The sequence below is a fragment of the Gobius niger genome (assembly GCF_951799975.1).
Source record: "Gobius niger genome assembly, chromosome: 13".
Classification (NCBI taxonomy): Eukaryota; Metazoa; Chordata; class Actinopteri; order Gobiiformes; family Gobiidae; genus Gobius; species Gobius niger.
The window spans coordinates 15,613,369-15,641,281 of record NC_136864.1 but is presented as its reverse complement, the minus strand read 5'-3'; the positions used below and the strand labels follow the sequence as shown (position 1 = coordinate 15,641,281).

Here is a 27,913-nt window from a genome sequence, read left to right as displayed (position 1 = left end):
TCTGTTTTGTTTCCATGCCTCCCTCCCCTCTCTTCCTGCGCTGGTCAAAGTTAAGGCACAGGTTGCGCAACAACTTTTGGCTGTTCTGTGATTCAGCCACAACTCTTCACTCACTGACGCTACCCGAGCCCTCTTACGCAGCAAAGCCCTGAGCATGGGTGCTGCTGTTTTGGGTGGGAGTACACGAGAGGAACTTAAAGGGTGGGGCGCAGCAAAGGGAGAGGGGCGTGTGGTGTCAAGGCAGTACATTCCCGCAACCGGCATATAAGAGGCATCAAGAGCCAAAAAGAACAGGGTCTGTAAAGTTTCCAAGTAGAACAAAAGTGGCATAAGCTTTCATTTGGGCACTGAGGAGAGAAAAGAAGACAAGTAAGTTTGACATTTCTTTTGCCAGCTTGTTTATTTTTAGAGGTGATAACTGATGTGTTCCTGTTTGCTGTTGGAGTGTATTGAACTATAGGATCCTCTCAATGATGCTCAGACACTCCTAACTCCTGGTACCACCTTTTGATAGCGGCTGTCATTTTGATGTCATGATCAAATGTTGTACTAAATCCCTCTTTTGTTAGTTTTTGTGAGAGCGAAGTCGGCAATCTTCTTCTTTAATTCCTGCATCTTTATAAAAGGAAAAGTGCCGTCCTTGTTAATTATTATTTGGAAACAGACTTATCTGAGGATGCAGCGTCTGCCAACATTAACGTGGCTGAAAGGCAAGTAGTGAAAGGCAGAGACAAAAAAGAAAGCAGAAGTTGTACATGTGGTGCTGATAAAGAGGTGGGGAAGAAATATGAAGAAGCAACAATTTCAAGCTTGGCTGGTGACTATTTAAGTCTGAGCTGAATGCGTGAGCAGGGACTGAAGGCTGAGTTATTCTGGTGGAATGGCTTTTCTTGGGTTCAGTGGATGGCACTAATTGGCAAACTTGAGGCCTCTCTAAGGTGCACATGGCAGATAACTAGACTTGTAAGAAGAGAATGAGTAGGGGAAAGAAAAACCTAATGGAAGAAATTATTCTGCCCACTGGTATCCATTGTAAGTCCTTAATATAATAATGTTTTTTTTTTTCTTTTGGAGTAGCTCTGAGTTTCGAATACCAAATTAGATGAAAACTAATGTTCTATTTGTGCCAGTCCCAAGCTTACATAAATGTAGGCAAGATGTGCATATCAAATCAGAATGCAAATAACTGCTCATTCTTAGAGGAATAAAACAAATGTTTTGATCAGATTGTAGATTGCATGGAGGTTTAAGTTGAATACATTAATTGAATTTTAACAATATACAAAAACAACTCACATAAAACAAACTCCCCACTGACAGTCACAGGAAACAAAAAGAAACTTTAAAATACAAATATATAGACCATCAGTTTAAAAAGTACACCAGAAAACTGAAGAAAAAGTTATTTTCAGAGCCCCTTGTCACAAAACAAATGTTTTCCAATTTACGATAAAGCAGCACATCTTTAATCCAGTGTGAGATAGTGTGGGTGGGGCTGCATCATTCCATTTGAGAAGGATCAGACGGCAGGCCAACAACCTGGAGAAGGCAATGAGTTTCTGACCCTCAGTAGGTAGTCCTAACCCCTCAATGGTAACCCCAAAATAAACACAAGATCCAAGGCTAAAGCGACACACAAGAAAGTGCTTCATCTATGTTCCCAATATTGTTGTATTTTAAGACAGAGCCAAAACATGTGTGTTAAAGTGGCCTCCGCCAGATTGCATGGATGTTAAAACCACACTGCATGACATTTTGGATTGTTGCCAATATAAAACACGCCCCTAAGGAGCAGCTCAACAAAGAAAGGTCTATTTCTTCAGTGGGTATCAATGAGTGGAACACCCACTGGAGACGAGCCGGAGATGTCCCGCTCCCAGTAAAGCTACGTCAGGTCTGAGGAGAGATGAGCCGCTCCCAGGTGTGGCTTCAAGTGTAAAGACAATTGATATGTAAATATATAGTCATTCCAAACCAGAACCTGTGAGGTCAGCCAGTGTGTGAGAGGTTCAGGGTGGGCTTGCTGCTACGACACACAGAAGCTGACTTGCATGATTGCCTCATAACAATTATCAGCGCATCACTAAGAGATAGGACTAACTATTGACAAGATAGTTTACCATGAGTAAACCACAAGTATATAGGGAATCCATACTGACCATTCTCGTGAATTCTCTAAGGGTTGTGCAACATGATGTTTTCCAGACTCACTGCCAGATCCTCCCTTCTGCAGCTGTTTGGACTTACATGCAGAATTGTTTCAAAGCCTGCAAGAATTTGTGTGCTACTAAAATTCCACTTTTACAACATATACTGGCCTAAGCTGTTTTTGACAAACTTGCCAAAACCTTAGATAATTGCTCATACATGGACATCTGTGTTTGTTTATCTGCATGTTGTTGCTGACAGAAACCATCTCTTCTGTGGCCTATTACAGCTCTACCAACTTAACCACATTTCATGGGGCTTTAATGGTTGTTTAATGAGTGTTATATTGTACCACCCTCACATAGCCCCATAGTGAACATCTCTGCACAAGTAGATGTTGTAGATGGCGTTGATTTATGCCTTTGAACCGAAACTCAATCGTATTGGTGGCTTATCTTCAGAATGACAAATAGACCAATTTTGCTGTTAAGATTTGACAAATGTTTTAACAATCCATACCCGCATATCGTTTAGCATGTCCACGTACACACAGCTCACACGGGTGAAAGGAGAAATATCCCATAATACTTTTGGAGAGTCTGGTGACCCAGTCGAGTGCAAGCCAGGAATGTGGTAATTGTGGGAGCAAATTAAAGACAAACTAAATAAAATAAGGGAATAGGGAATTGCATTGTGGGTGGAAGTGGTGAGATATGGGGAAGTTGGGTATTTTCAAAGGTCAAAAGTTTCCTCATGCTTTCGTTCATTAAGGTGGTTCTAAAACTTTACACTCCAAGTTTATAGGGCATCACTGGGCCAAAGCTAGGGTTAAACCATGTCTGAAATATGTACAGAGACTAACACAGGAAAGAACAGAAAGAAAACCGAAATCATCTTGAGGTAAACAAAGACTAGAATTAGAGGATCTTGAGAACCCTCAGTGGAAAGTCATACCACAGTTTGAGAAGCACTGGGTTAGGGTTTGTGATTCTGGAGCTTATCCAACTTTGGGCCAAAGCACAACACGCTTTAAGCTTATTTGTAGAAATCATTCTCATATCTATTCTTTACAAGCAATTGGAACGGAAATTCTAGATCCAGGCTGTATCTGTACCCTAAAGGGGCGTGCTGTAATTGCATTTAAATGTTTTTTCCAAGGTGAATAGCTTCAGGTAAAGAAATACAAGTTGTAGCATATCATGGCATACTAAATGACAGCGTAAAAGAAGCTAGTAAAGATGAATCATTTGATTGTGTAATTGTGTGTTTCCCCCAGAATGCCAGGAGAGCGTCTGACAGTGAGGAGCCCGGCGGACATTGGTCGGTTCCCCGGCACGGCGCCCCCAACCCGCGTGGAACTGTCCATCCACAAAGAAGAAGAAAAGAAACCAGAGGAGGGAGGATGCAGACGCTGGTTCAAGAAAATGTGCCAATGCTGTTTCAAAAAGCAGGCCAGCACCTCGTATGACGTCACAGATAAAGTGGAATTAGTCAAACCGCCCACCCCTGCCCCCATCCCCAAACCGGAAAAAGTCACGTCTGAAAAAGAAGAAATGAAGGAAATGGAAGGTTGGTCACTGGAATTGAAATGCTGCAGGGGAAGAACATTTTATGCCAAAAGCCACAATCCCAATTTTTCAGCTACTCAACCTTGAACAGTCATAAAGTTGACTTTATGAAAAAAATATGAATTAGAATTGTTTAGACATGATTTTTCATTTGCAACACCACATTTTACTTTAAATGACTAAATATTAACTACCTCTGGGCAAATTCCTCCACTTGAATTTCCTAACCGTGCTTTGAAAACTTCTACTTGTCATAACAATAATCAGCACTCAACTGTTGCTTGGTTGTCTTTTACATAAATAACCATCATAATTTATAGCCCCATGGTATTGTTCTTCCTTTGTAATTCTTCCCTTGTTCATTTCCCTTGGCGTGTTGTTGCAGAATTGAAGCTGTCTGTGGCCTCCGTGAACCTGCTCAGCTCTAAAACAGGCCAGAACAGGAAGGAGCACCACACAGACCTGTTCCATGGAGAGGAGCTGATCATCCGCAGAGGACAGGCTTTCCAGATCGAAGTGGAGCTCAACCGGCCTTTCGACTCCAACACTGACAAGCTGAACATAGAGCTCAAAACAGGTACAGTATATTGAATGCCTTAACAGGTATTTTAAAAACTGATATTGCTGAAAATATAAACACAAGTCTAGTGTATTCAGACTATCTCCAGTGGGTACACCGGTTAAGGCAGTAGGCAAACTTTGAATTGGAAATAATAATTAACCAGATCCGAAGCATTGTCAGTCCAGATAAATGAAAGAAGTGTTACCTTATTTTGCTTTGATCCAAATGGCAGATTTTTGCGTGTAAATGCTTTGGGAACAGTTTTGGCAGAACCATACAAATATTATGCAGAGATATTGTGAGAAACCTGTTTAAAATCACATTGAAATAATCAACTTAACTGCTGGTAGATGAGACCATCTGTTCTATTTACGTGAATGACTTTCCCATAAAGTGCATGGGAAATGTGGTCAATGTGCCATGTGTAGCGCGTTTAAATCAAGCTGCAGTCCGGCCATAGCTGCAGCACAAGCTCTGGATTCCATCCACAGTCCTCAGTGTTAATAGTTTCCAGACCTCCTGCTATACAGATACTCCCCTCTGGTATTTACAGACCTCCTACTACAACTGTCCTCATGGGATTACAAAGTTATGGCGTCATCAGACAAGTATTCTTTTTCACTACGATTTCTCACAAGGGGTGTGGATGTTGTGCATTCTAGTACTAACATTTCTGTAGAAAATTACAAGTGAAGTACTTCACAGGATAGTGAATAGAGAGCTGTCAAGGATTAATTTGTTCAGGCAACAACACAAGGCATGAATGTCATGGATTTGTCTTTGTTTATTTTGACAAACCACATAAGGCTGTCGTGCTTTTGTGGCTCACTGTTAGCTGTAAATTAAAATGACTGTGTCGTAAATAATAAACCACTTACTGACACTTCCGTGCTAGAAAGTAAATGAAAAGTGCTTCTTCTAGGCAGTGCTGCAACAATTTTCCTTTATAAAAGAAACTATGCCCCGGCATGTGTCAATTCTCATTTGGATTCACTTTGTGTGGGCTGGACAGAATGTTAATGATGAATGGCAATTGTGAGAGGAGCTTCTTTTAGGCAGTGGATCTTTAGTCAACCTGGAACCGGCTTTTCAATTGTTTACGCTATTGTGCTGTAATTTACTCCTAATTTGTCAATTTGTATTATGTAGTAACATTCACATTACTGTCGGGCATACTACTGTCAAAGCATAGACTATGGTTAGTGCTAGTTGGTATGTCAGAGAATATATATAACCCTAATCTTAAAGGGACTAGATGCAAGTTGGTCATTTTATACTCACTACTGCCACCTCAGGTCTTACACGTAAGGGCAGTTTCTATATTAAACTCATGCATGACGGTACTTCGGACCCGAATTAACAACTTTCCGGGTGACAGTGCAGGATTTTGGTGGCAGTTGTTGTGAATAGGTCTGGGATCATTCGTTGCTGAAAGATGGAGAAAAATATGTATTTTTTTTACACTTGTCCCTATAACCCTAACCCGAAAGTGAACCATAGCCCTGTTTCTGTCCTTCCAGGCTATCGAGCACTGCGAATTGATGAATTAGGAACAAGTTACAGCATAATAGCATAAACAATCTACTGCCCTTCTTTTATTGCCTCCATTGCCTCAGCAACAGCTTCTCCATCTCCAATAACTTTGAGCTTGTTTCTGCACATTCTCATCTTTGTTATGACCTTTAATCAGATATTTCAGAATGAATGTGTTACAGTTCAACTTTCACCACTATGACGGGCCTTTATGACTGACCCCTGTCCTCTGTGTTTCAGGGGGGCTGCCACTGGTGTCCAAAGGCACACATGTCATCATTCCTCTGGTGGACAGTCTGGAGGATGAGCGCTGGGAGTCCAAAATCGTGGAGAAGACCGACAACAGGGTCAAACTGTCGATCAACTCCCCGGCCTCGGCTGTGGTGGGCCTGTATGGTCTCTCTGTCATCACCTGCCCACTGAAGGGAAACAACCCCTCCACGTACAACTCACCCAAACACATCGTGATGCTGTTCAACCCCTGGTGTGAAGGTAAGACCAGAACCTTGGAAGATGAACAGTGCCGGGAAAAAAAAGACAAAAAGGTCCACTTTACAGCACAGTAATGGTAAAGGGATGGAAAGAGTTAACTATAATAAGAGATATGATAACTTGGGATAATGAGTGATAATGCAGCCTTTAAAAGCATTTAAAAATGTACTCAAGCATTGATGCTAGTATGGGGTGCTTTGCTGGTAAAAAAACAAAGCAAATTAATCTACTTTCCTGTCAGCATTCAGCGACAGTAAAAAAAAGAAAAAAAGCTTTTAGTTTGCAGGGATTTGCATAGACATGGGTATTTGGCATATGTTTTTTATGTTGGCTGCCCATTTATCTGGGCTTGGGTCCACCACACACTTGCAGAAATAAACACTGGCTTTTGCTATCCCTTGTGGCAAAAATCAAACTATAATCTAAGCAATATAAATTTGAAATAGTAAATCACAAATTTGACAAAAATGCACAAAAACCTCTACATTATTCTTCAGCCGAAAGTGCCGCAGATCAAATGCATTCAGAATTCTTGGCACGGTTGTCTCACAATTTTGGCCCAAGCAGAAGCCTCCGTAAAATGTAATCTCTGCAAGAAGTCTTGAATAATATTTCACATGGATGAGAAATGCTAACCCTGTCAGGGAGTGTGTTGCTGTCCATCACACACCGCCTCGTGACCCAAGTGCAGCTCTCTGGGTTATGTAACAGCTTTGGCTGTGGTTCCCAAAGACTGGCTTCTGAATTGGACTAAAATGATTGACATTCCTGAGCAGGGCATGATATCTGTTTCCCCGAGTGAGAAGAGGGTTCACGCTCAGTCCTAACATTTTTAGTGAGGTTGTTGTGTGTTTTTATCAATGTTTACTCAGTAGAATCACAAACACGCTGCAAAAAAAGTTGATTGATTTTCTCTTTCCCATTCCAACAATTCTACATAGTGCCTGTTTTTAATGAAAAGTTTCTAGTCAGACCAAGTTAAGTAAGTTAATTTTTCACAAAACCTTACAAAGCATTTCTTAGCATTTGTTTATCATTTATAGACCAGTATTTCTCAGTTTTTTTCCTCACCCATTTACACCTCATGAAATGTTTTACATTTCAAGTACAAGATAAATTTGGATTAAATGGCAATTTAGACATTTTGGGGGATCCAGCAAAGATTTGAAATAATCCCACCAGTTCAAAGTGTTCCTTAACCACTTTAACCATTCGAGATTTGTGCCTAACCTTACCCAGGCACAGTGATGGTGAACAAATAGGTGCTTATGAATGTTTACAAATGATTAGTTTAGTAAAGGTTTGTGAAAGATGGCATGTTTTACCAACAAATGTGTTAGAAATGCTTTTTTAATTATTAAGTTTGGAATGGTGCATACGTTAATGTAACTTAGTTATTATTTTCCCATTAGACCATTGTTTCTTAAGGAAATCTATACTGCGACTGAAGTCAGCTTTACCGTTGTCTTGGGGCATGTGGCTGCACTAATTAGTGGTATGCCGACATGGATGCTCAAAGCAAAGAGTGGGCAAAGTTAAATATAGATGTTCACCATCTGTGCAGCAGAAACCATGCCATTTCATCGTCATTTGTAAATTAGCATGTTGTGTGAGTTACTGTACATGCACATATCTGCCATTACATTTGATTATTTATGTTATAGAAGAAATGTCTGTTCTTTTATTCATTAAGTTTCCTGTTTGCTGACCGCTGCAGAAAAGTCAGGATATTTAAAAGAAGTACATTTGCACATAAATAACTGTTGGCAAGGATTTGGCACAGGAACTCCACCTGCCTTTTATTGTATTTTTTGGCATGTAGCCCAACTCTTTGAATCTCTCTCAATCTTTCTCATCCTTCCCGAACTCACATAAGTCCAAAACTGACTGCATGAAATGCTAATGGCTAATCCTGCAGACCTGCGCCCCACCCGGCATCACTATTTCCCGCTGTATTTCCTCCCTCACCGGCTATCAGTCGACCCAGCCCTTCATCCCTGGCCTCCTCTTCCCCCTTATCGCTGTCCTGTGTGTTTTTCTTTCTTGAATCCTCAGTGCAAAATTGAACAATCTCTGTTGTTCTCAATCCTTTTATATTCTTTACCGTAGGGCTCCACAAAATGTACTACTTAAAAGCAAATGAAAATCACTGTAAAATGTCCAAACTATGACCTTAAATCATCTAAACCTGCATTTAGATATAACATTATCGACATTTTCCTAGTTGGTTTGGGAGATTGTTTTATTTTTTATAACAAAAGTGAAAAAAAAAAGTGTACTACTAGATGTAAAAATGCAATCATTATTAAACCTTGCAATATTAGCAACATAGTCATCAGATGTTGACATTTTTTTAATATGTTTTTTTACCACTGAAATATCAATTACTTAAAAAAAAAACACTTTCCTTCACCCCACCCTCGTCCTTTGGCAAGCAAAACATCCCCTCTTTCTCTCAGCCCTAACAAATGTAAACGTCTCACTTCCCTTCTGTGTGAACCTTCTGACACTTGCAGACCAGTCTCTCGTTTTTATTTTCAGGCATGAAAATTCCGCCATGAACTTCACAAGAGATAGAAGTTGTAGAAAAGTAATTTGTCGGCAATGAACTTGAATCTGTGGTTGAAAATGTGCATCTCGTAGCTACTGATAGATGAATGTGTTGCCCTGGGCCCCACTGCAGGGTCTGTGGAGTCATTGTGTTTTTTAACAATTTCCTGCCCTCAGGGACCCTTTCATTGCTTTTTTATGAATAGAAGAGACATTCCTTAGTGCTTTTGTCACTCAAGAGGTGAAATTCAGGGTCACTCCCACAGGCTGGAAATAAATCTACAATCTTCTCCATTGTCCATCCCAAACCATTCTATCTGTGATACTTTACTCAGCCTTTTCTAAACTTAGATAACTTTTGAACAGCCACATTTGCTCTTAAACCAAAAGCTGATTATTGTTCCCCATCTCTACAGAGGACACAGTGTTCCTGGAGGACGAAGATGAGCGGAAGGAATATGTACTCAATGATACTGGCAGGATTTACTACGGCACAGAGAAGCAAATTGGAGCTCGCACGTGGAACTTTGGGCAGGTACTATTTACTCTGAAGACATGATGTGACTTGAAATACGTTACCTCATTCATAAAGGTAGAGCCGGTGGATGATTTTGAGAAGGAGAAATCGCTGAACTCATTATGTGACTCATACACATTTAGTGAAACAGAGACTTCATTAAGAACAAATGCCGTCATTCGTCATTACTACTATGGTTACAGAGAAAACATCAGTGTAATAATATGTGACTTTTGTCTCTGCAGTTTCATGAAGGGATTCTTGAAGCTTGTTTGTTCATACTGGAGAAGAGTGACATGCCTCCATCTGGACGAGGTGATTCGGTCAATGTGGTCCGAGTCGTATCTGCTCTGGTGAGGACAATTTGATACAACTTTTGAGCACCATCTCCGGGTGCAGTACAGACAGTATTGAAGTTAATTTGATAAAAGGTCAAATAAATACTATAAAGACTAATTTGGTGAGCAACCTTTGCTTTGAGGACAGTACTATGGGACTAAAGTGCAGCAAACCCTGAACTAGTGGTTGCCAACATAATGTTTCCTCTTAATCAGTGATTAATTTGATCCCGTTTGGGGGAACGCATTCCCCCATCTCTGAAGTTTTGGGGGTAAAGGATCCAGGAACTTTTTTCAGTTTCAGCAAATACTACATTTTTTTTTTAATATAGTAAGTGATTGTAGTTGACACATCAAGCTTTACCGGTACTTGTAGGAGGGATTAAAAACCAGGTCCAGTCCATGACTCAACACAATGGCTCCTTTACTCCTGGGTACTCCTGCCTTTGTGTTATTTAGCCACTTTGCAGTATAACGAATGCTTGGCGAAGCAGTGAGCTATTTTAGGAGTGAACAGCAATACTATCTGACTACTATCTAAGTCTTCATACTGGATTGGTGACCCATATGCAACGTGTTGACATAATATGACCACGCATCTTTACAGATAAATGCCCAGGATGATTTGGGTGTTTTGGTGGGAAACTGGTCAGGCGATTATTCCGATGGTGTGTCTCCTGCTGCGTGGAGCACCAGTGTTGAGATCCTGAGGAAATACCACTCCTCGTATGGCACTCCCGTGTCCTACGGACAATGTTGGGTGTTCTCTGGGGTCACCACAACAGGTGTGTATCTAAAGCCACACACATATAGGAGGTGTGAGAGGTATTTTTTAAAAGCAGAGCCGAAGTGCATGTTGTGTGTCACAAAGGTTATCCAAAGTTTACTTTCTGCTTAAAGTTTCGACCCCGACTGTCCTCCTGTGTATCAGGCCTTTTTCATTAAGCTTGCTTCAACAGTACACGTCTTTCATTGAACATGCAGGCAGTGTCCCTCACATGATAGCCCGCTGACCCCAGCACATAGCGTTTCCCCTGATAGCGAGCTGGAGCTCATATACACCTAAAATACATTCACATTCCTACCATTCCACTACTACTTTTGTCACTCGCAAAGCTGCATGTGTTGCTTTCATTCAGCCTAGATAATAACATCAAATGCACTTGGCAAGCCAAAGATTGTTGATGAAAGTCATCACTGTGATCTTTGAACCATATAATAGGGCCATCATATAGAGATTTAAGTCATTCCCTTAGAAAATACAAGGTAGACCAATTTCGGTCCTGCTGTCACACAATCTTGAGAGACAAACATTGGGAAATACAGCACATTTGCAAAAGACAATATACACTTTGCAAAGACGGTATTAAAGACGGATTAATGCAGTTGATGTAAGAACCCATGTTTTATTATATGACTAAAGATACCATACTTGCCAGGTAACTACAGTATAATGTCACCACTGATAGCCCTGGAGGAGATATTTATTTTTTGCATCTGAGTTTAGCTCCTGCACACTTTAAACTGTATTTCTGTCTCTCCAGTTCTGCGTTGTCTTGGCATACCCGCTCGCAGTGTGACCAACTTCCAGTCTGCTCATGATACAGACGTGTCGCTCACCAATGATGTGTATTTTGATGAGGAACTGGAACCTCTTGACTATCTCAACAACGACTCTGTTTGGTATGACATTGCTGCAGCATGTTGTGTGTCATGAAATGCCTTTTAAAGCAGAATGTTACGTCTGGCCTAGATGTGGCTTGACATAAACATAAACTTTAAGGCATTGTCAAAACAGTTTCTTGTCAAAAACCTTATTACTCAGCTTGTGCTTCTATTTACTCCCTTTTCATTATACTTTGTGTGTAAGAAAACACACCATTCTTTCTGACCTTATTGTAGCTTGCGTTTAAAGTAAGATTGAATTATGTTCTTTTGATGAATGAATAAAAAGTTTCCATCTTGGCTATAGGAACTTCCATGTGTGGAATGACTGCTGGATGGCCAGACCAGACCTGCCTCCAGGTTATGGGGGCTGGCAAGCTGTAGACTCCACTCCCCAAGAGACTAGCCAGGGCACCTTCCGCTGTGGCCCCGCCTCTGTCAATGCCATCCGCTCGGGACAAGTCTACCTCAAACACGACACACCTTTTGTTTTTGCTGAGGTGAGTGGAAGAGATTAGATTATTTTGATTTAGAAATAATTCTCTGTTGTTGGACTGAATTCAGTATTTTCTATTCAGGTCAACAGTGACAAGATCTACTGGCAAAGGAACTTAGATGGTACCTTCAGCCAAATCTACAGTGAGAAGAAAGCAGTGGGCCACTGCATCAGCACTAAAGCTGTGGGCTCAGACGAGCGTGAAGACATCACACACCTGTACAAACACCAGGAAGGTACGGTTTCTTTCATTACACTCATTCTCCTTCATGCTCTATCTTCTAATCCAATATTTGGATAACTCTCATAGACTCATAGATTTAACCTTGCAGTAACTTATCTCAATGTTTTAGCGTTGTATTATTTGGCAGAAATAAGTGATATATATTTAGGCCTGTCAATAAATCTCAGAACTTTGGACAGAACAATCTGTGCTTACTTTATCCTCTTTCCTCAGGTTCAGAAGAGGAACGCATTGCGGTGGAGACAGCCAGCCGCCATGGCAGCAAGCCAGATGTGTACTCTACTCCCAGCGCCGAGGACGTGAGGATGGAGGTCAGGATGGATGGAGAAGGGCTCAGGATGGGAGCAGATGCACAGCTCAGCATTGTAGTGAAGAACTTAAGCTCAGAGCCACGTCAGGCTACTCTGCACAGCCAGGTGGCTGTCATGTACTACACTGGTGTGCTCAAGGGCACCATTAAGAAAGAGCAGATGCCAGTTGAGCTCCAGCCTAATGAAGGTGAGCTCTCACTGAGCTTTATTGGACAAGGAACTATAATTATGACACAATTTAACTTGCCAAAACACTGCCTTGTTGACCACAGTAATGCATAAAGTTGTAACAATAAAAGATACTGATGCGGGAAAGTAATTTGTTACTAGATTTATTCTGCAGAAAGTTAATACTGTACTTTTTATCCTCAGAAAAAATCCTTGAGTGGGTGCTCCCATACCAGCAGTATCAGAACCAGCTGGTGGACCAGGCAGCCCTGATGCTGACCCTCTCTGGACGCGTCAATGAAACAAAGCAGGTGTTGGCTAACCAGACCTCTTTCAGGCTGCGCACTCCTGACCTCACAATCACTGTAAGTGCTTATGAGATATTTTACCATTCAACTGACAATATTTGCCCTAATGTACTTATGGTGTGTCCCTCTTGTAGCCTCTGGGTGAGGCTGTGGTTGGTAAAGAGATGGCGGCCAAAATCACTTTCACCAACCCACTGCCACGAACACTGAAGGATGTGGTGTTCAGAGTGGAGGGACTGGGGCTGCAGAAAGGCCATGTGGTGGTCGTAGGGTAGGACATTATCATATCTTTCATTTCATTTATATCCAATCGTCACATCCATCTTACCCTTTAACTGTCCATGATTGTTCTCAGGGATGTTGGGGGCCTTGCTACGGTGACACTGACGGAGCACTTCATCCCCTCTCAACCCGGGCCCAAAAAACTTGTGGCTTCTCTGGATTGTAAACAGCTCTCACAGGTCCATGGAGTGGCTGATATTGTTGTCATCGACCAATAATCACCAGCGACACTAAGGGGATTATTTTCTTATAATCTATTATTATGCATAGTTTTAATACAGTATTGTAAATTATATATTTGATGTAAACACATTTTAAACCTCTGATATTTTTACTTTAATTTTTTTTCTTTTTTTAACTGTAGCATCAACAGTATTATTTTCAACATCAAGTAATTTGACTAGAACTGTGTACTAGAATAACTGTTGCAAAGTTTGAATGTAAGACCATCTGTTTTACTGTAAAAGTGTTAAACCACTGTAGAATGACCTAGTACTGTATTTGAAGGAAAAAAAACTACTACTTTAGTATTTGGAAGGACTATTTTATCAATTCCTGGTTCCATCCTTTGGGGAACTTTGACTTTTACAAACTAACACCAAGTTGCCAAAACGAAGAGTACTGTGAAATGTTAAAGGTTAGCTTGGACTGACAGGCCTCTCCTGCTTTCTGTTCAAAAGCGTCGTTATGAAGATTTGGAAAAGCGTGTAGTCTGACTGGCCAAGCTTCATCTTGATATTCTGTGACCACGTAGATATAGGTAGTCTATACGTTTCAAATAGTCTACTGTATTATAATAAAAGTGTTTTATTGTTCCATATATATATATATTTATAATGTCTTCATTGTGCATACATTGAAGATGCAGTTCTTCATTTCATAGTAATTATTTTCTCGTTAAATTCATTTAATTGCAATCAACATTCAGCACTCAACAATGTGAAGGAATAAATAACACTATTTATGTAACTGTATTTTTTTTATTGTTTGCAGTAATAAAATACTTGTGAAGTGAGATCTGTCAGTTTCTGAAAACATCAATGGCTTTATAATGAACAATGTTTTAAAATCCTCAAAGTCGACTATAAATAAGAAATGCCTCTTACACAGCACGAAACTTCATTGTCACACAATCCTCAGAAATTGTTTCGCATATGTCATTGCAAGTCATGAATCAAGGAAGAAGAAGAAATATATTCATTTATAAAAAGACAACAAAAACAGTGAGTAGTGCATGCCAAGTGCGTTGAGGTTGTAGCTGTAAACCTTTTACTGACCTCTACTGGTTAGGTCATTAAGCGCATGACATAAGTTGCTCTTTTTTTTGTTCAATGTATAAAATACAGCAAACTGTTTATGAAAATAAAATAAAGCACTGAATGGATTGTGTCAGGCACAATAATACAAGAGAACAGTTGAAATTGAAAATGTTGATGTTTGTCAGTTAAGACGCATTTGATTTTTAACCATAAATAACTTAATAATATGTATCAGTAAATATGTCCGTAAAATAACAAATATAACGACAATACAAAGCATAACTGACAAAGAGATTATATTACATTACAGATAACTATATAACTATTATTGCAGTCTGAGGCCTGATACAATCCAGTGCAATAATGAAAACAGCATGATGAGATGCAGTCAGTCCACTGTGTTACATATATTTTCCACCGCTTCATTGAATGAATGTGGCTGATCAGCGTAGACGTGATGGGAAGCATCCTCTATTAGCTGGAAACAAAAGGAAAATAAAACCAAAAATCATGTTATTCAGTAGTAAATTTATATAGCTTTTATGGCTTAAGCTGTAATCTGGTGTGAAGTATCTTTGAATAATCTTCAATGAAGGTTATTGACTCATCAAGAGGAGTCAAGAACTTTTACTGAAGATGGACAACTCCTGTATGACTGAGAGCCTACACAGATATCTTTGAAAAATGTTTTGCACATTGTTCCTGTTAAATTAAACCAAACTAAAATAGTTTTTCTTTTCTTTCTGCAGAATAATTGAAATAATAGCCCAAATTGAAATACCCAAGGCACAGTATCTGCAGAGAGTAATATTCAAATATGTGATATAATTTAATGATCCTTAATGATCAAAAATGAAAACAAACTAAACTAAAGTAATTTTCCTATGGTTTTAATCAGTTTTGTGGTAAAAAATGTAAAAGTTTTACACTTATGTTTTTCACTTGTTGATATCGTGTAGAGGGGGAGGAGTTGAGGCGAGCCGCAGGTGTCTCCACATACACTGTCCTGGGCTCATTATTCACGACATGTTTAACCAATTAATTTGACTTTAAATCGTGTTTTAAGTCATCCATCTAATGCACTGCCCCGGACGATGCGAGGGGGGCGCTGTGTCTGCATCAGGCACTCAGGCAGGGTTAGCGACATGTGCATGTCATGCTGTGTCTTTTCATTTCTATTTGCGATATTGTGACAATATATGTTCGGAACATTTACAAAGCAACCAGAAACTGCAAGTTGCATCAGGCAGTTTTGTTGACTTTATATTGGAGTCTATACAACATGTGCCTCACCAGCTGCACACACCGCACGTCACTGGTGTCTGGCATCTGATATATTAAAACTTTTAAAATTAATAGTAAAAATGTTGAGCATTGATGGATACTTATTGTGTAATTGTATCAAGCAGGACAGCTGCATCGAGGCATCTGGGTATGTTGAGGTGCCAGTAACTCCTGTCATTGCCCAGGTGGCCACCTGTGTTTCCCATGTGAATGTAATTTAATCTAACTCACCATCACTTTGGTGGGATCCTGGTTCCTGATCCGGACCACTTCTTCTCCAGAAGAGGAGCTTACCCAGGATTGAGCTCCGTATAGAATGGTGAGGGGCATTTTGGGGGGCAGCAGGTGGACGCGGTGCAGCATTGGTCTCTTAGCCCAGCCTAAACCTTCAGACATGGCGCGGAAGCCCACCTCACCACTGCAAGAAAAGAAATTGCACTTTCGATAAAACTATAAATTATACATTATAAATAGCTAGTTTGAGCAAACATTACCTTGGACTTTGTGCATTACAGTGATAAATATATTGTGTGACAGTGTCATCATCAAAAATATCCTCATAACGTCTTTTAAAATCCAGACGAAATCTGTTAACAAGACCCGGGCCTGAAATGATGAAATACAGAGGCGTTAAGCGAGAGCTGATGGAGGCCAGCTTTGTGTAAGATAAACATTTATGAACATGTCTCACCCCAGGGACCTGCTGCTCTGATCACAGCCAGAGGGTTAAAGTGAGAAAGCACCGAAGCAACAGCCTTGACCCAGCGCGGAGGGCCAGGCCGTTTCACCACCTCTTTACTGGAAGACTCTTCTGTCTGTGGCGGCAGTCGCTCAGGAAACCCCCAGGGGTCGACAAGGATGAGGTGGGACACTCTGTAAAGAAATTTAATTTGTTCATTTGTTTTACAGATGTCTTGTCTTAGTGTCTCTGTGTGACTAAATTATACTGGGTGGGTTTACCTTGATGGGTATTGGATTGCGTATGAAGTGGCCAAATAGCCTCCAAGACTATGTCCCAACAAGATCATGTTTTCAAGGCCTACAGACTCTCTCCACAGTTCAATAGAGTTGACAAATTGCTCTTCGGCCTTAGTGGGGTCTGAAGGGAAGTGTGGCCGGGAGCTTCTGCCAAATCCCAGGAGGTCAAAGGCGTAGACCGGCCTTGAGCGACTGAGTGCATCCAGGTTCCTAATCCAGAGGCCGACTCCTCCTCCAAAGCCATGCACCATAACCAGAGATGTTTTGGCAGCTGTCACAAAAAATAAATATGACAGTAAATAAAAAAACAAATCATGAAAGTTCAAGATAAATAGTAGAAGTGTAGACCTCCGTCCGGGGGTTTGCGAGCTGTTTTGTTGGTGATGGTCAGAGTCCATATTCTATCTTGGTTAGGCAGGGTCACAAACCTGGCCCATAAATCATTCTGTATACCTGTTGGAATACAGTATTAATACCCAGGGTTTTAGCACAGAATAATAATAGTATTATCTCAACTAACTTGTTTTTCCTATTTGTTCAACACTATTCAGACAATATATTATCGAAAAGAGAGCACAGACTTACAAGCAAGGATTTTTGACTCTGCAGTCTTCAATAAAGACATTGAAGTTGGACGCCAAGACGGCCACCAGCTCCACACAAAATTATTTCTAAAAGAGCAAAGAAAAAGGTTACCTGTCTGTGTCAAGATGTATAATTTGTTGGGTAGGTGTACATTCTACACTCACATTGATTTTCCATCAACCCTGCCACTCCTGAATGCTTTTGTGCACTGAAACTTTAAGACCAGGTGGAGTTTTTTATATATATTATCGTTATTCTCTTGTGTGGGATCTGAACTGTATCTGTCATTCACAAAACAAATATGCCACTCCTTCTTCCACCTGTTATGTAATTCCACAATAATACAAGTAGCTGAGTCATTTCTCTCTGTAGTCAATTCTGTAGTGAAATATGATAAAAAACTGACACAAATTACAGCAAAAAGAACACAAAACAGAGATGGTAGCATAATAAGTTAAGTAAGTTAGTAAGTAAGGAAGGAAGGAAGGAAGGAAATACTGGTCGACCTGTTTAACTTTGGATCTGTCTGTTTGATTTTGCTACCTTTGTTTTTTTTACCATTACCAATAAAAGTAAAGGTACCCTGGTAAAACCGACAAACGATTTAAAAATAAACGTATGATAATCAAATCCACAATAACAGGTAAATCGGTAGACTTCCATCTGACACACAGCAAAGAGGACATTTAAATTTGGCATATGAACCAGAACGTCACGAAAGACGAAGAAAATACTCACTCTGATGTCTCACAATCGTTTTGTCCGGGCGCTATGTTTGTGGTAGACTCCATGGGCAGCATGCTTGGCTTCTGACATTCAGAAGATAACCTATTATTATTAGCTAAAAAGTAAAATACTGGTGTTTTGTAACTTGCAAATGCCGAGGTCAGCTGGCAACACACAAAGATTGTTTATGAGAAAGATGCGTCACCTCGCCGTTGTTACACTGCTACACCGGATGGATAAAAAGGATATAGAAGAGCGACCAAAATGTTAAATGCCTTATACAATTTCACGTTGATTTATACCATACTGTATTAAGGGGCTATAAACTAAATAAAATATATAAAGTGCAATCTAATTATATGTCAGAGTGAAGCATCCTGTTTCTTGGCTTCTGTGGGCGGCGCAAATAACCATTGTTTACAAAATTGGTTCCATAATATATCAAAACGTTTTATATTTTTTGAACCCCCTGATTTTATCACATATATTTTGGGGAATTATGATATTTGGTGAAATGTGAAAGCGAAAACTGAATATAAATGATTATTCGAGGAAGCCGAAGAAAAAAAGAGGTCGGAATGTATTTCTTGTTACACCGCGGTTGCTTCCGGTTGGTGTGGACACGTCACTTTTCTTACCGAGGAAGAAGCGAAATAGTGACATTTTGACTATTTCTACTGAGAAACCATGTCGAATTCAGTCATATCGGTTATTTCCCGGTTCCTAGAGGAGTATACCACCTCGACCACAAACAAACTCAAAGTGGTCGATGCATACTTACTGTACATCCTGCTAACCGGAGCGCTGCAGTTTCTCTACTGTCTGCTGGTCGGCACCTTCCCATTCAATAGTTTCCTCTCGGGCTTCATCTCGTGTGTGGGGTCATTCATTCTGGCAGGTAATGCCAACTTTGATTTGTGTTTTGCTGTTTGGGATTCATATGATTTTGATTGCTTGGTTAATACATCCCAGGCTAAGCAATGTGCTAAGCTAGCATCACTATACGAATTGGATCCGATAGAATTCTTTGTTGCTTCGATCACACTGTCACTAAACCTGCAATCTTAGCATGCATGACGAACCGTATACTCCATATTTAAGTTCCTTATGCTCATTTGGCTACAGCCTAGTCGTTCATATTAACAACAATTGTTTTCTTTTTCTGTTTTTTTTTTAACAGTGTGCCTCAGGATCCAGATAAACCCCCAGAATAAAGGCGATTTCCTGTCGGTTTCTCCTGAGAGGGCTTTTGCTGACTTCCTCTTCGCTCATACAGTTCTTCATCTGGTTGTGATGAACTTCATTGGTTGAAGGTGTCCTTTCCCCTGCCCGCAAGGTCTGAATCGTACCTGAAAACGTCTTTACTTTATCACTTTATGACGGTTGCTTCATTGCACAATATAACGTTTCATTTAAGATAAGATAAGATAAGATAAACCTTTATTAATCTCACAAAGGAGAAATTCACTTGTTACAGTCAGCGTTACTTATTTGTAGTCATATTTCTTACATATATATTTACATGACAAACTACATTGATTTGGCGTAACCATATAAGTTTGCTCAGACACTCTAGACACTCAAACACACTTAAGGTTGTATTCATTCATTTTATAGCCGGTGGTGGTAATCTGGAGCATAAATATAACAGAAATGCCTTTAGCTTTCTGAGCCTGTACTAGATAGAAATGCAAATTGAACGTTCTATCCCCATATGATGAATAGGGAGGCCAGTAGGGCTGAAACGACTAATAGATTAATCGGCGACTAATCGATTATTGAAATAGTCGACAACTACTTTAGTAACCGATTAATTGTTTTCTGGTTCACACAGAAAGAGAAAAATGACTTTAAAAATGTAGTATTTTTGATGAAAACCTACTTTTTATAGTTAGGGTCTGTAGTGTTTTGTACATTGTAAATTTCATGAATAGAGCCTCCAACAAACATTTCCCTTTAGTTTACACCATCAACACATCCACCACTTAAGCTATATGTGATTAAAACAAATGAAGAAATACAACTATTAACAGCCATTCACAGCCAAGCGATTAATCGATTAATCGTAAAAATAATTGATAGATTAATCGATAACAAAATAATTGATAGTTGCAGCCATAGAGGCCAGGCACAATACTAAAGAATGGTTTGTAAAGTTCTTTATCATTTACATCTTAAGAGGATGTTTAGTGGCCACTGGATGTGTATCCAACCCCACAAAAAGCAGAAACTTAACTGAATTTGATTTTGAATTAAGCTCAGAGGCCACTTTTGTGCGCCAATTTGTATCTTAAGTATAATCTCAAAAGGTCTGTACATTTGTTAATGATTAATTCTAACTAGGCTTTGACCTAGATGTAGGTTGACAACAGCTGAAATCATCTGGATCGTTCACAATTTGTGTGCGCGTGTTTGATGACTAATGCTAACCAAAATACAGTGCATTGAGCAGGCTAACAGATGCTGAAAAGTTGCTAATTGTCCACGTACGTTAGGATTGATCACCGCTCCTCCTTTTATTTCTATGATCTGGTGTGCCAGTCTATGCCATCGGCCCATCCAACTACACACATGTAACACACCACTATAACACAATTGATTAAGATTGGCATTTTTATTGGGGAAGTTTAAATATGTTGTGTGGTTCTTATTTTTTTCTTTGCTTTTTTTTCTTTACAGATGTACACAAGAAGAGTTCCCTGAAAGATTCCCTGATTTGGAAATCTGTGTCCAAAATCCGTCACAATGCAGTTCAGTTTTCTTACTGATAATGGTTTAATTTGATTCTTTTTTATTTGAGACTTTGTAAGGCATTCCCTCTGCACTTTTGACACAAATAAAATTGTAAAAACATATTAAGAGTTTGATTGTTTTAATTGACTAATGAGAAAACAAGAAGATCATGAGTGTTACAGGCTAAAAGTGATGCCACTACATTAATACTGCACTAATACGCCACTACATATTCACTGTAGAAAGCCTTCCTACAGAGACAAGTTTTATTCTTTATGCCGAAGAGCACTCTGGGCTTGAGAATATTAATGCCAAGGCTCTATATTCTGCACATAAAGGTCACACATAAATCTCCAACTGTGCTTTTTTTTATATAGTGGAAACAACACCAATTCACTAAAAGTAACTGATATATATTTCAGCTTCTCTGTATGTTTAATGTACATAATTGTACTGTGAAAAATAGAAGAGGTGAATCATCAGAACAATGTTTTTAATCTTTATCTTCTTTGTGGTTGCTGAAGCACCGAGTATAAAAATACTCTAAAAGTAATAAAAAATACTGAAATTGATCTGCCTGGGTTCAATAATTAGAGGGGATTAAAGGAGTCAATCCTGTCTGTGTCTGCGTAGTTCTGACATTCATTTCTGGCTGGCATTTCTGCATTGTGTATTTGTGGCGGAAGCAGAAAGCAACAGACTGCTGGGACACCCTTGACTCACTGCACAGTGCTTTGGAATAATTGTTTGTTAAATGACTGGCCGGGGCTGTATGTGTGTAGCAGATTAATCCGGCAAATGAACACTGGACACAATCCAAAGCGCCCAGGCATCAAAATCAAATAATTTTATTGTAGCCTGCCAAAATCCTCTGCTTGGAAGAGAAGTGCAATGGGCAGCTTTGAAAAATGGAACGTTAAGTAAGGCTCGCACTCAAATCACGGCAAAAAATCGTAAGACTAATGTAGGAGACCTTTTAAGACCTTTCATTGATTAAAATAAAGGTCTAAAATGTAAAACCCGTTCATGATTTAAAAAGCACCATTTTGCTATTTGAAGATTTAGTTGAAAAAGTTTTGGTGTTCAAAGAAAAAGACCATAGGACATTGGGTAACCATCCTCAGAGTAATAAGGACAATTTAATGCTGTAAACACTTTGATAACGCTTGAAGACTTGAACTAATCTGCTGAATTAATTGCTTTAAAAGAGTTCAATTAGATCGGATGGAACATTTGGCTGCATCACGCTTTTCACATCCTTGTCTTGTAAACTGGCGTGTAAACAAGGGGCCTCAGAGTCAGCTGGCATCTCAACAGTTAACATCTGGCACATCTGGATTCTATCTGAGGTCATGTGACTGTGAGGAAGCAGAAACTCCAGCGGGACCTGCCGTTTACAGTGGCCCAAAGGTTTTCACCCAAGAATTGCAGTTTTAGATGTCAATTATGTCCCAGCTCTTCATCCTTAGCTTTTTTCTGTTACAATGGATTCAAGGTAATGAGACCATTTACAATTTCAGGCCTCTTGGTACTCTTGTTGTTGTTGTTGTGCTTTCTCATGGGCAAAACTACTATTGCTCTTACTAGTTCACACTTTCCACTTTCCAGTCTCAGTAGTAGGAATTCTCATTTGCTTTTGAGATGAGTTTTTGAATTTGCTCTTATCCAAGTTTCCCAACTGTGCAGTGCCTGTGCGAAAGTGGTGTATGTTTATTTTGACAAGCCATCAAAGGTTTTATATTTTTGTCCCAAACCCAAATCTCTATTATGAGAACATAATCCTTTTCCACAGCACTGTAAAGAAGTTTGCAGTAGAAAAATGCACAACCATAAAAATGTAGAACAAGAATTGCTCAAGGCAGTTTTTTTCTTCCAGAGATAAGTCTGGAAATAGACTTACATAAGCCCACAATTTGTTTTCTGGAAGTTGGAAAAGCATTACGGGTTTGTTAATTTGGTGAAAGTGTAAATCAAAAGTATATGTATGTTGATGTACAAGCAATTATTCATGTATTACAAAACAATGCAAAACATAATACCGTTTAGTGCTGCATTTCATTGCTCTGTATCCAATGTGTAAAATAGTGAAGTGAAGACAGTCCATGTAGCAGTTTCCACCTTTGTACTCTCAGTGTGTCTATGCAGGGTCACCACAGAGTCAGAGTTTGCAGTTTTAGAGGGGAGATCGCTCACTATTCCGTGCCATTATGAACCCCAATATGCTGGATATGTGAAGTACTGGTGTCGCGGGCGCATGAAGGAGTTCTGCACCAGTTTGGCCCGCACAGATGACGAGACCAGCACATCTGACGAGACCAGCACATCTGACACCTCTGGACAGAAGAGGGTGAAGATATTCGACGATCCGGTCCAGTTGGTGTTCACTGTGACCATGGCGCAGCTGAAGGAAGAGGACTCAGGCTGGTACATGTGTGGAGTGGAAATCGGAGGCATGTGGAGCGCAGACCTGTATGCGTTCACTGACATAAAGGTCATTCACGGTGAGTAGGAAACCTCATGCAGCTCCAATGACGCTCCTAAACTCACAACTTTCTATCAAAGACTCAAAATGTCTTTATTATGTGCTGATTTAGGGCTAAATCACAGTTGGTAATGTGGTTAATTTGGAGATTTTTGAGCAGCCTAGCTTCTACAGAACGTCTAATACAGGGGTGTCAAACTCATTTTGGGTCGTGGGCCGAAATTCAGCTCCCACAGCGGGTCGCGGGCCACATATAATGTAAACAGGAAAATACTATAGAGAACATTTTTCCAATAAATGAATAATAATAATGAGCTGTGATTTGGTCAAAACTCCAACTTAACTGTAGTCTAATCAATAACAACGGCTTACACCTGTATTGCACTTTACAAGCCTGTGTCACAACTTTCTCAAAGTTATTGAAGCCACAGCCCCCCTAGGGCAGAATGTCCCTTTATGACGTGACTATTATGTGTTGTTTCCCCTTTATCCGGGCGGGGTCGCAGGGGCAGTAGTCTCAGGAGAGATACCCAGACTTGTCGTTGTTTATATCCTGATCTCTTATCATATCAGTGCCCTCTGCGTAAGTCTATCTTTTTTATAAATATTTATGTACGCGGCACCCTTGTTGCTGGAGTTAGCCCTCTTTAAACATTCATAACTAAGCACAGAAATGGACTAGAGGCTTCCTTTTTTTTTTTTTTTTTTACATATTCTGGAATTTATGCTCTACAGGGCAGGCAGGGCAGGGCCGAATTAGATCATCTTACGGGCAGGATTTGGCCCGCGGGCCTTATGTTTGACACCTCTGGTCTAATACAAAGACAGTGACTGGAAGAATGGTGCCATTGCATCTTCCATTAATTCTGTGCAATCAATGATGGTCACCACAGTAATCAAAATTTGTGCTAACGACTCCTCTAATCACCACACTCACAGCACATTATTTTATAGGCAACATAGATGAAGTGTGTTGCTCTAGGACACAATGGTAGAGATGCTACTGAGGCACTGACAATGACAGTGACTAATTTGCTTGATCCTTTGTCTATAGTGTGTTAGGACCATGTACATTTCTGCCATTTCACAACATTTTTTGATGAGATAATGTTGGTGAATATTAACTATAGATTTTGTCCGATAAAGTGATAATTTTCTTGAAGTTGAAGAAAGGTTGAAAAAAGTTGTAATCTTTTTGGACATTAGTGCCAGTGACAGCGGGAAAATTCCATACAATATATCACACATTACAACAATCGTCCACTCAAAGAAAAGCAGGTTACATTTCTAGCAAAATCTTCTATATTATGGTGTTGAATATGTTCCAGAGAAAACAATGACGTGTTTATTTTTCCAATGCACTGTACAGCCCTCAAACATAAAACAGCCTGTGAGTGTAGAAATCTTGGTTCTGTAGTATGTGCCTAGTAATTTTGACTGACAGAAAAAGTTTTGAACATAAGTTTCACAGTAAAAGTCACTGCACTGTCTGCAGGTATGTCGGTGCTCCACAGCAGACTGAGCGGAGAAGAAGGAAGCAGTGTCACGGTTGAGTGCTTTTACAGTGAGAAATACAGGTATTTACTTATAGCTCGGTTATAAAAGGACCAGTTCGTTGAAATGAATCTGGCAGGCATCAGCAAACCTCAGACACACAAAGGCCCCGTAGACTGACAGCCTTCCTTTGCCTCCGCTGTGACAGAGAGAGCCCTAAGAAGTGGTGCCGCAGCGGGGACTGGCGCTCCTGTCTGTTAACGGACTCTGAAGGAGCGTACTCAGACACCTCGGTGGACATACAGGACGACAGAACTGGGGCACTCACTGTGACCTATAAGAGGCTGCAGATGAGGGACACAGGCTGGTACTGGTGTGGAGCGGGACAGCAGCAGGTCGCAGTGCTCATCCAGGTCACGCTCCGGGTCACCACAAGTAAGTCTTTTGTGTGGGTCACAATCACATGTGGGGAATGTTTGATTCAGAGGCGTTTTTAGCCGGTCTGGTCAGGGGCATTTCAAAGGATTCCATAAAGTAAAGGCGTTTCACTTTAGGACATATACAATACACATGTAAAACTTTGAAATATGTACACCATTTGTCCTGAGAGTGACCTCCATCCTTCTCCACAAAGTACACCGCTTTTTTTTTATCAACTGAAAAAAGAAAAGAAAAAAAAATCACTGTATTTGCCAGAAGCACGTCTCAGATTTGAGTCGGTTGCTGAATATTTACTTCCGAGTCTCACTTATTGTTTGCTTCCAGAGTGTAGATAAACTTGAGCTACTTCCTTCTGCTCTGTATGTTGTTCTGCAGCTGTGATGCCTGTCACAACTTCCTCCACTGAAATCCTGCCTCAGCCCATCACCAACAGTGCCTGGAACAGGTAAGTATGTGTACGGGACCGAGGCAGGACTTAGTCTAGTGATGGCATTGTCTCCACTTCAGCCAGAGTAAAAAGTGAAAAATGTCATGTATGAGTCTTTTACTTTTGCCTCTTACTTGTTTGTGGCTGCGATCTCCAAACTAATTAACATTGAAAGTCCGATCAAATTCAGTTCACACATTTCCCTATCTGGATACTAAATCAAATATCCGATGACGAACTTTGACTTGACTTTGTGATTTGGTAAAATATTGATAATAGGGAATGTCAACATGTCTAGGATTCACTGCTCTCTGTTGAGGGGGCAAAGGGTCCAGTCACAAACACGCTTCTCTTCTAGTTTTATATTCATGCTCATAGTTTCATTCCAACTTTGCCCAAAAAAAGTTCATTTCAAGTGCAAGATCCTCCTTTGCTGTTTACCGTGGATGCTTGCTTATCTATCATTAAAATAGAGTTCAGGTGAAGTTCAGCTGAGTGGAGTGCACACATAATGATGCTGCCACCGCACCAAGGACTATCTATTTGTCATCATTTTGTGCAGCCGTGGCGTTTAGATCTGAGCTGCTCTTAAACCTGGCCTTTGTGTTTCAGTCACATCCTGGCTGCTCTGCTGGTGTGTGCCTCTTCCCTGCTCATCCTGGGATTTGCCATATTTGCACGAAAGAGGTGGAAACTGCACAGTAAGGATGTCTCTGTTTCAATTCTCACCACATTTTAACCTTACAGTAGCACTAACCAACCCCACGGGGAATATCCGAGATGGAATACTGGTCTGTGTGTCGGGCTGCACAGCTTTTTCAATGCAATGTCAGGACATAGCAATCTCCACAAACTTAATGTATAATAAGTTAATGTTTCTCCTTTGTAAAAAAAAAAAAACACTCTTGAACTGAAGTAATCTTTATTCAGCAATAGTAAGCATGTAAATTGCATAAAGCCATGTAATTAAGCAATTGGATAGTTCAAGGCTCCACTTCTTTATTCCAACAACTATATTGTTTTTGCCTCTGCCACTTAATAAACCCATTTTCCAAGTTTATGAACACCCATATACTAAATTCTCTCTCTCATTCAGAAAACGGCCCAGAACTAAATGCAGAGGGGGTGAAAGTGAGATTTAATGTAAGTGTGCATTGAGCCGCGACACACTGTGATCTCACACGTGCATCCTCACTTTTCGTTTGTCTTTCAGGACTATTCAGAGGAGTTGGTGGGTGAGATGCAGGCATCTGCTGTTGTTTTTCTCAACAAGAATTCCCAGAGTTCACATGTGCTTTGAGTGAGAAAAGGATATTTTACATTTGCTGTCACTGTATTTGTATGTGTATACTTTTCATCCTCTGAGTCTGCACATCATTTATATCTGTTTGTTCAGGGGCTCCACACACAATACAAAATCCAATGCAATGCTACGAAAACCTATGAATGAGATTTCCTGTGTTTTCTTCAACACTATTTTCTTTTGAGAATGTGTATGCGCTGTCAAAACTCTGAGGCAAGGGACAATCTGAAAGAAAGCTCATGTGGGGCAGTAAGTTGAGAACCAACAAGAAAAAACCTGACTTCTGTATTTCGAAAAATGCATGCACTGATTGGGCATAGAAATGTCTTTACGACTACTGGCAAATGAGAGCCGCCCTGACATGGACCAACTTGTTCTTGCAGTTGATAATTTGGTCAGAGAAATGTATTTATGTCTGTGTTCCAAGAAAGAGTCAATGACAAGAGATAAGTTTATTTTGTCTTCTCTACATAGATATACAAATTTAATCAAATACTTAAATAATACACTGACTGATGTTCTTCCAGGGCTTTGCTGGTGTCTTGTGTGCCCCAGGCGAATACAAGGTGGCAATCTTTATAACCCTGGTTCACTTTAAAACACAAGCACTCCCGATTTCAAAGGCTTTGCTATTCTTGTCTCACTTTGTCGATTTCTGATGATTCATATGTGAAGATAAAAAGGACATCGACATCACTGTATAATAACCGTTTAGATAAAACTCACTGAACCATTTGTAAAGCATTGGTATATGCTTCACTCATCATTCAAAGCTTTCAGAATTATTCATTAACACTTGTGATAATTTGTAACCTCTAAATAGAAGCTGTATGTGTTGCTTAGTAACATCATGCACTTTAGCTGGAAAAGGCGTTTGGGCGAGTTATTTGATTGGGTCTAACGCCTTATTCATAATCAAAGCAAGAAAAGAATCAATATTTTTGTGCTAATGGATTAAGGAAAGATAGGAAACTTTATAAATGATTAATTACATATCATTTACCAATGATTTGCAAATG

At 40.0% G+C, this 27,913-nt stretch overlaps 4 protein-coding genes and 1 long non-coding RNA gene across 5 annotated transcripts; 4 read left to right on the top strand and 1 right to left on the bottom strand.

Annotated features, from left to right (window-relative positions):
* The first annotated feature begins 160 nt into the window (after positions 1-160).
* tgm1l1 (transglutaminase 1 like 1) lies at positions 161-13,816 on the top strand. Its single transcript, XM_079569352.1, has 14 exons — positions 161-369; positions 3,425-3,717; positions 4,102-4,293; positions 6,052-6,303; positions 9,270-9,388; positions 9,616-9,723; positions 10,316-10,493; positions 11,253-11,391; positions 11,681-11,873; positions 11,952-12,105; positions 12,327-12,611; positions 12,797-12,957; positions 13,035-13,171; positions 13,256-13,816. Exons 2-14 carry the CDS (start codon positions 3,426-3,428, stop codon positions 13,398-13,400), a joined length of 2,355 nt encoding a protein of 784 aa, XP_079425478.1. The 5' UTR covers positions 161-369; position 3,425; the 3' UTR covers positions 13,401-13,816.
* A 27-nt stretch (positions 13,817-13,843) lies between these two features.
* Positions 13,844-18,193, bottom strand: abhd4 (abhydrolase domain containing 4, N-acyl phospholipase B). The gene is made up of 8 exons (XM_079569351.1): positions 18,027-18,193; positions 17,289-17,374; positions 17,052-17,156; positions 16,686-16,974; positions 16,417-16,598; positions 16,220-16,331; positions 15,957-16,143; positions 13,844-14,919 (listed from the first exon to the last, which is right to left on the bottom strand). The coding sequence occupies exons 1-8, from the start codon at positions 18,086-18,088 to the stop codon at positions 14,830-14,832; spliced, it is 1,113 nt and encodes a 370-aa protein (XP_079425477.1). The 5' UTR covers positions 18,089-18,193; the 3' UTR covers positions 13,844-14,829.
* A 407-nt stretch (positions 18,194-18,600) lies between these two features.
* Positions 18,601-20,850, top strand: dad1 (defender against cell death 1). Its single transcript, XM_079569302.1, has 3 exons — positions 18,601-18,912; positions 19,195-19,350; positions 20,694-20,850. The coding sequence occupies exons 1-2, from the start codon at positions 18,702-18,704 to the stop codon at positions 19,323-19,325; spliced, it is 342 nt and encodes a 113-aa protein (XP_079425428.1). The 5' UTR covers positions 18,601-18,701; the 3' UTR covers positions 19,326-19,350; positions 20,694-20,850.
* A 1,255-nt stretch (positions 20,851-22,105) lies between these two features.
* Positions 22,106-25,613, top strand: pigr (polymeric immunoglobulin receptor; the record flags this gene model as incomplete). The annotated part of the gene is made up of 5 exons (XM_079569588.1): positions 22,106-22,242; positions 22,880-23,248; positions 24,725-24,806; positions 24,932-25,158; positions 25,540-25,613. The coding sequence occupies exons 1-5, from the start codon at positions 22,185-22,187 to the stop codon at positions 25,611-25,613; spliced, it is 810 nt and encodes a 269-aa protein (XP_079425714.1). The 5' UTR covers positions 22,106-22,184.
* Positions 25,614-26,202: 589 nt separating this feature from the next.
* Positions 26,203-27,320, top strand: LOC306973298. Its single transcript, XR_013793559.1, has 3 exons — positions 26,203-26,292; positions 26,688-26,734; positions 26,805-27,320. It is a non-coding gene; the product is annotated as an uncharacterized lncRNA (long non-coding RNA).
* The last annotated feature ends 593 nt before the right edge of the window (positions 27,321-27,913 follow it).

Bases quoted from the DNA above. Each gene is read 5' to 3' on its own strand.
- abhd4 (XM_079569351.1), bottom strand. From the start codon at position 18,088: ATGCTGCCCATGGAGTCTACCACAAACATAGCGCCCGGACAAAACGAT. The intron at 17,157-17,288 runs GTAAGTCTGTGC...GTATTCCAACAG, and splicing joins AGAGTCAAAAATCCTTGCTT to GTATACAGAATGATTTATGG. The intron at 16,599-16,685 runs GTAAACCCACCC...ATTTCTTTACAG, and splicing joins GCAATCCAATACCCATCAAG to AGTGTCCCACCTCATCCTTG.
- tgm1l1 (XM_079569352.1), top strand. From the start codon at position 3,426: ATGCCAGGAGAGCGTCTGACAGTGAGGAGCCCGGCGGACATTGGTCGG. The intron at 12,612-12,796 runs GTGAGCTCTCAC...TTTTATCCTCAG, and splicing joins TGAGCTCCAGCCTAATGAAG to AAAAAATCCTTGAGTGGGTG. The intron at 13,172-13,255 runs GTAGGACATTAT...GATTGTTCTCAG, and splicing joins GGCCATGTGGTGGTCGTAGG to GGATGTTGGGGGCCTTGCTA.
- dad1 (XM_079569302.1), top strand. From the start codon at position 18,702: ATGTCGAATTCAGTCATATCGGTTATTTCCCGGTTCCTAGAGGAGTAT. The intron at 18,913-19,194 runs GTAATGCCAACT...TTTTTTTAACAG, and splicing joins GGGGTCATTCATTCTGGCAG to TGTGCCTCAGGATCCAGATA.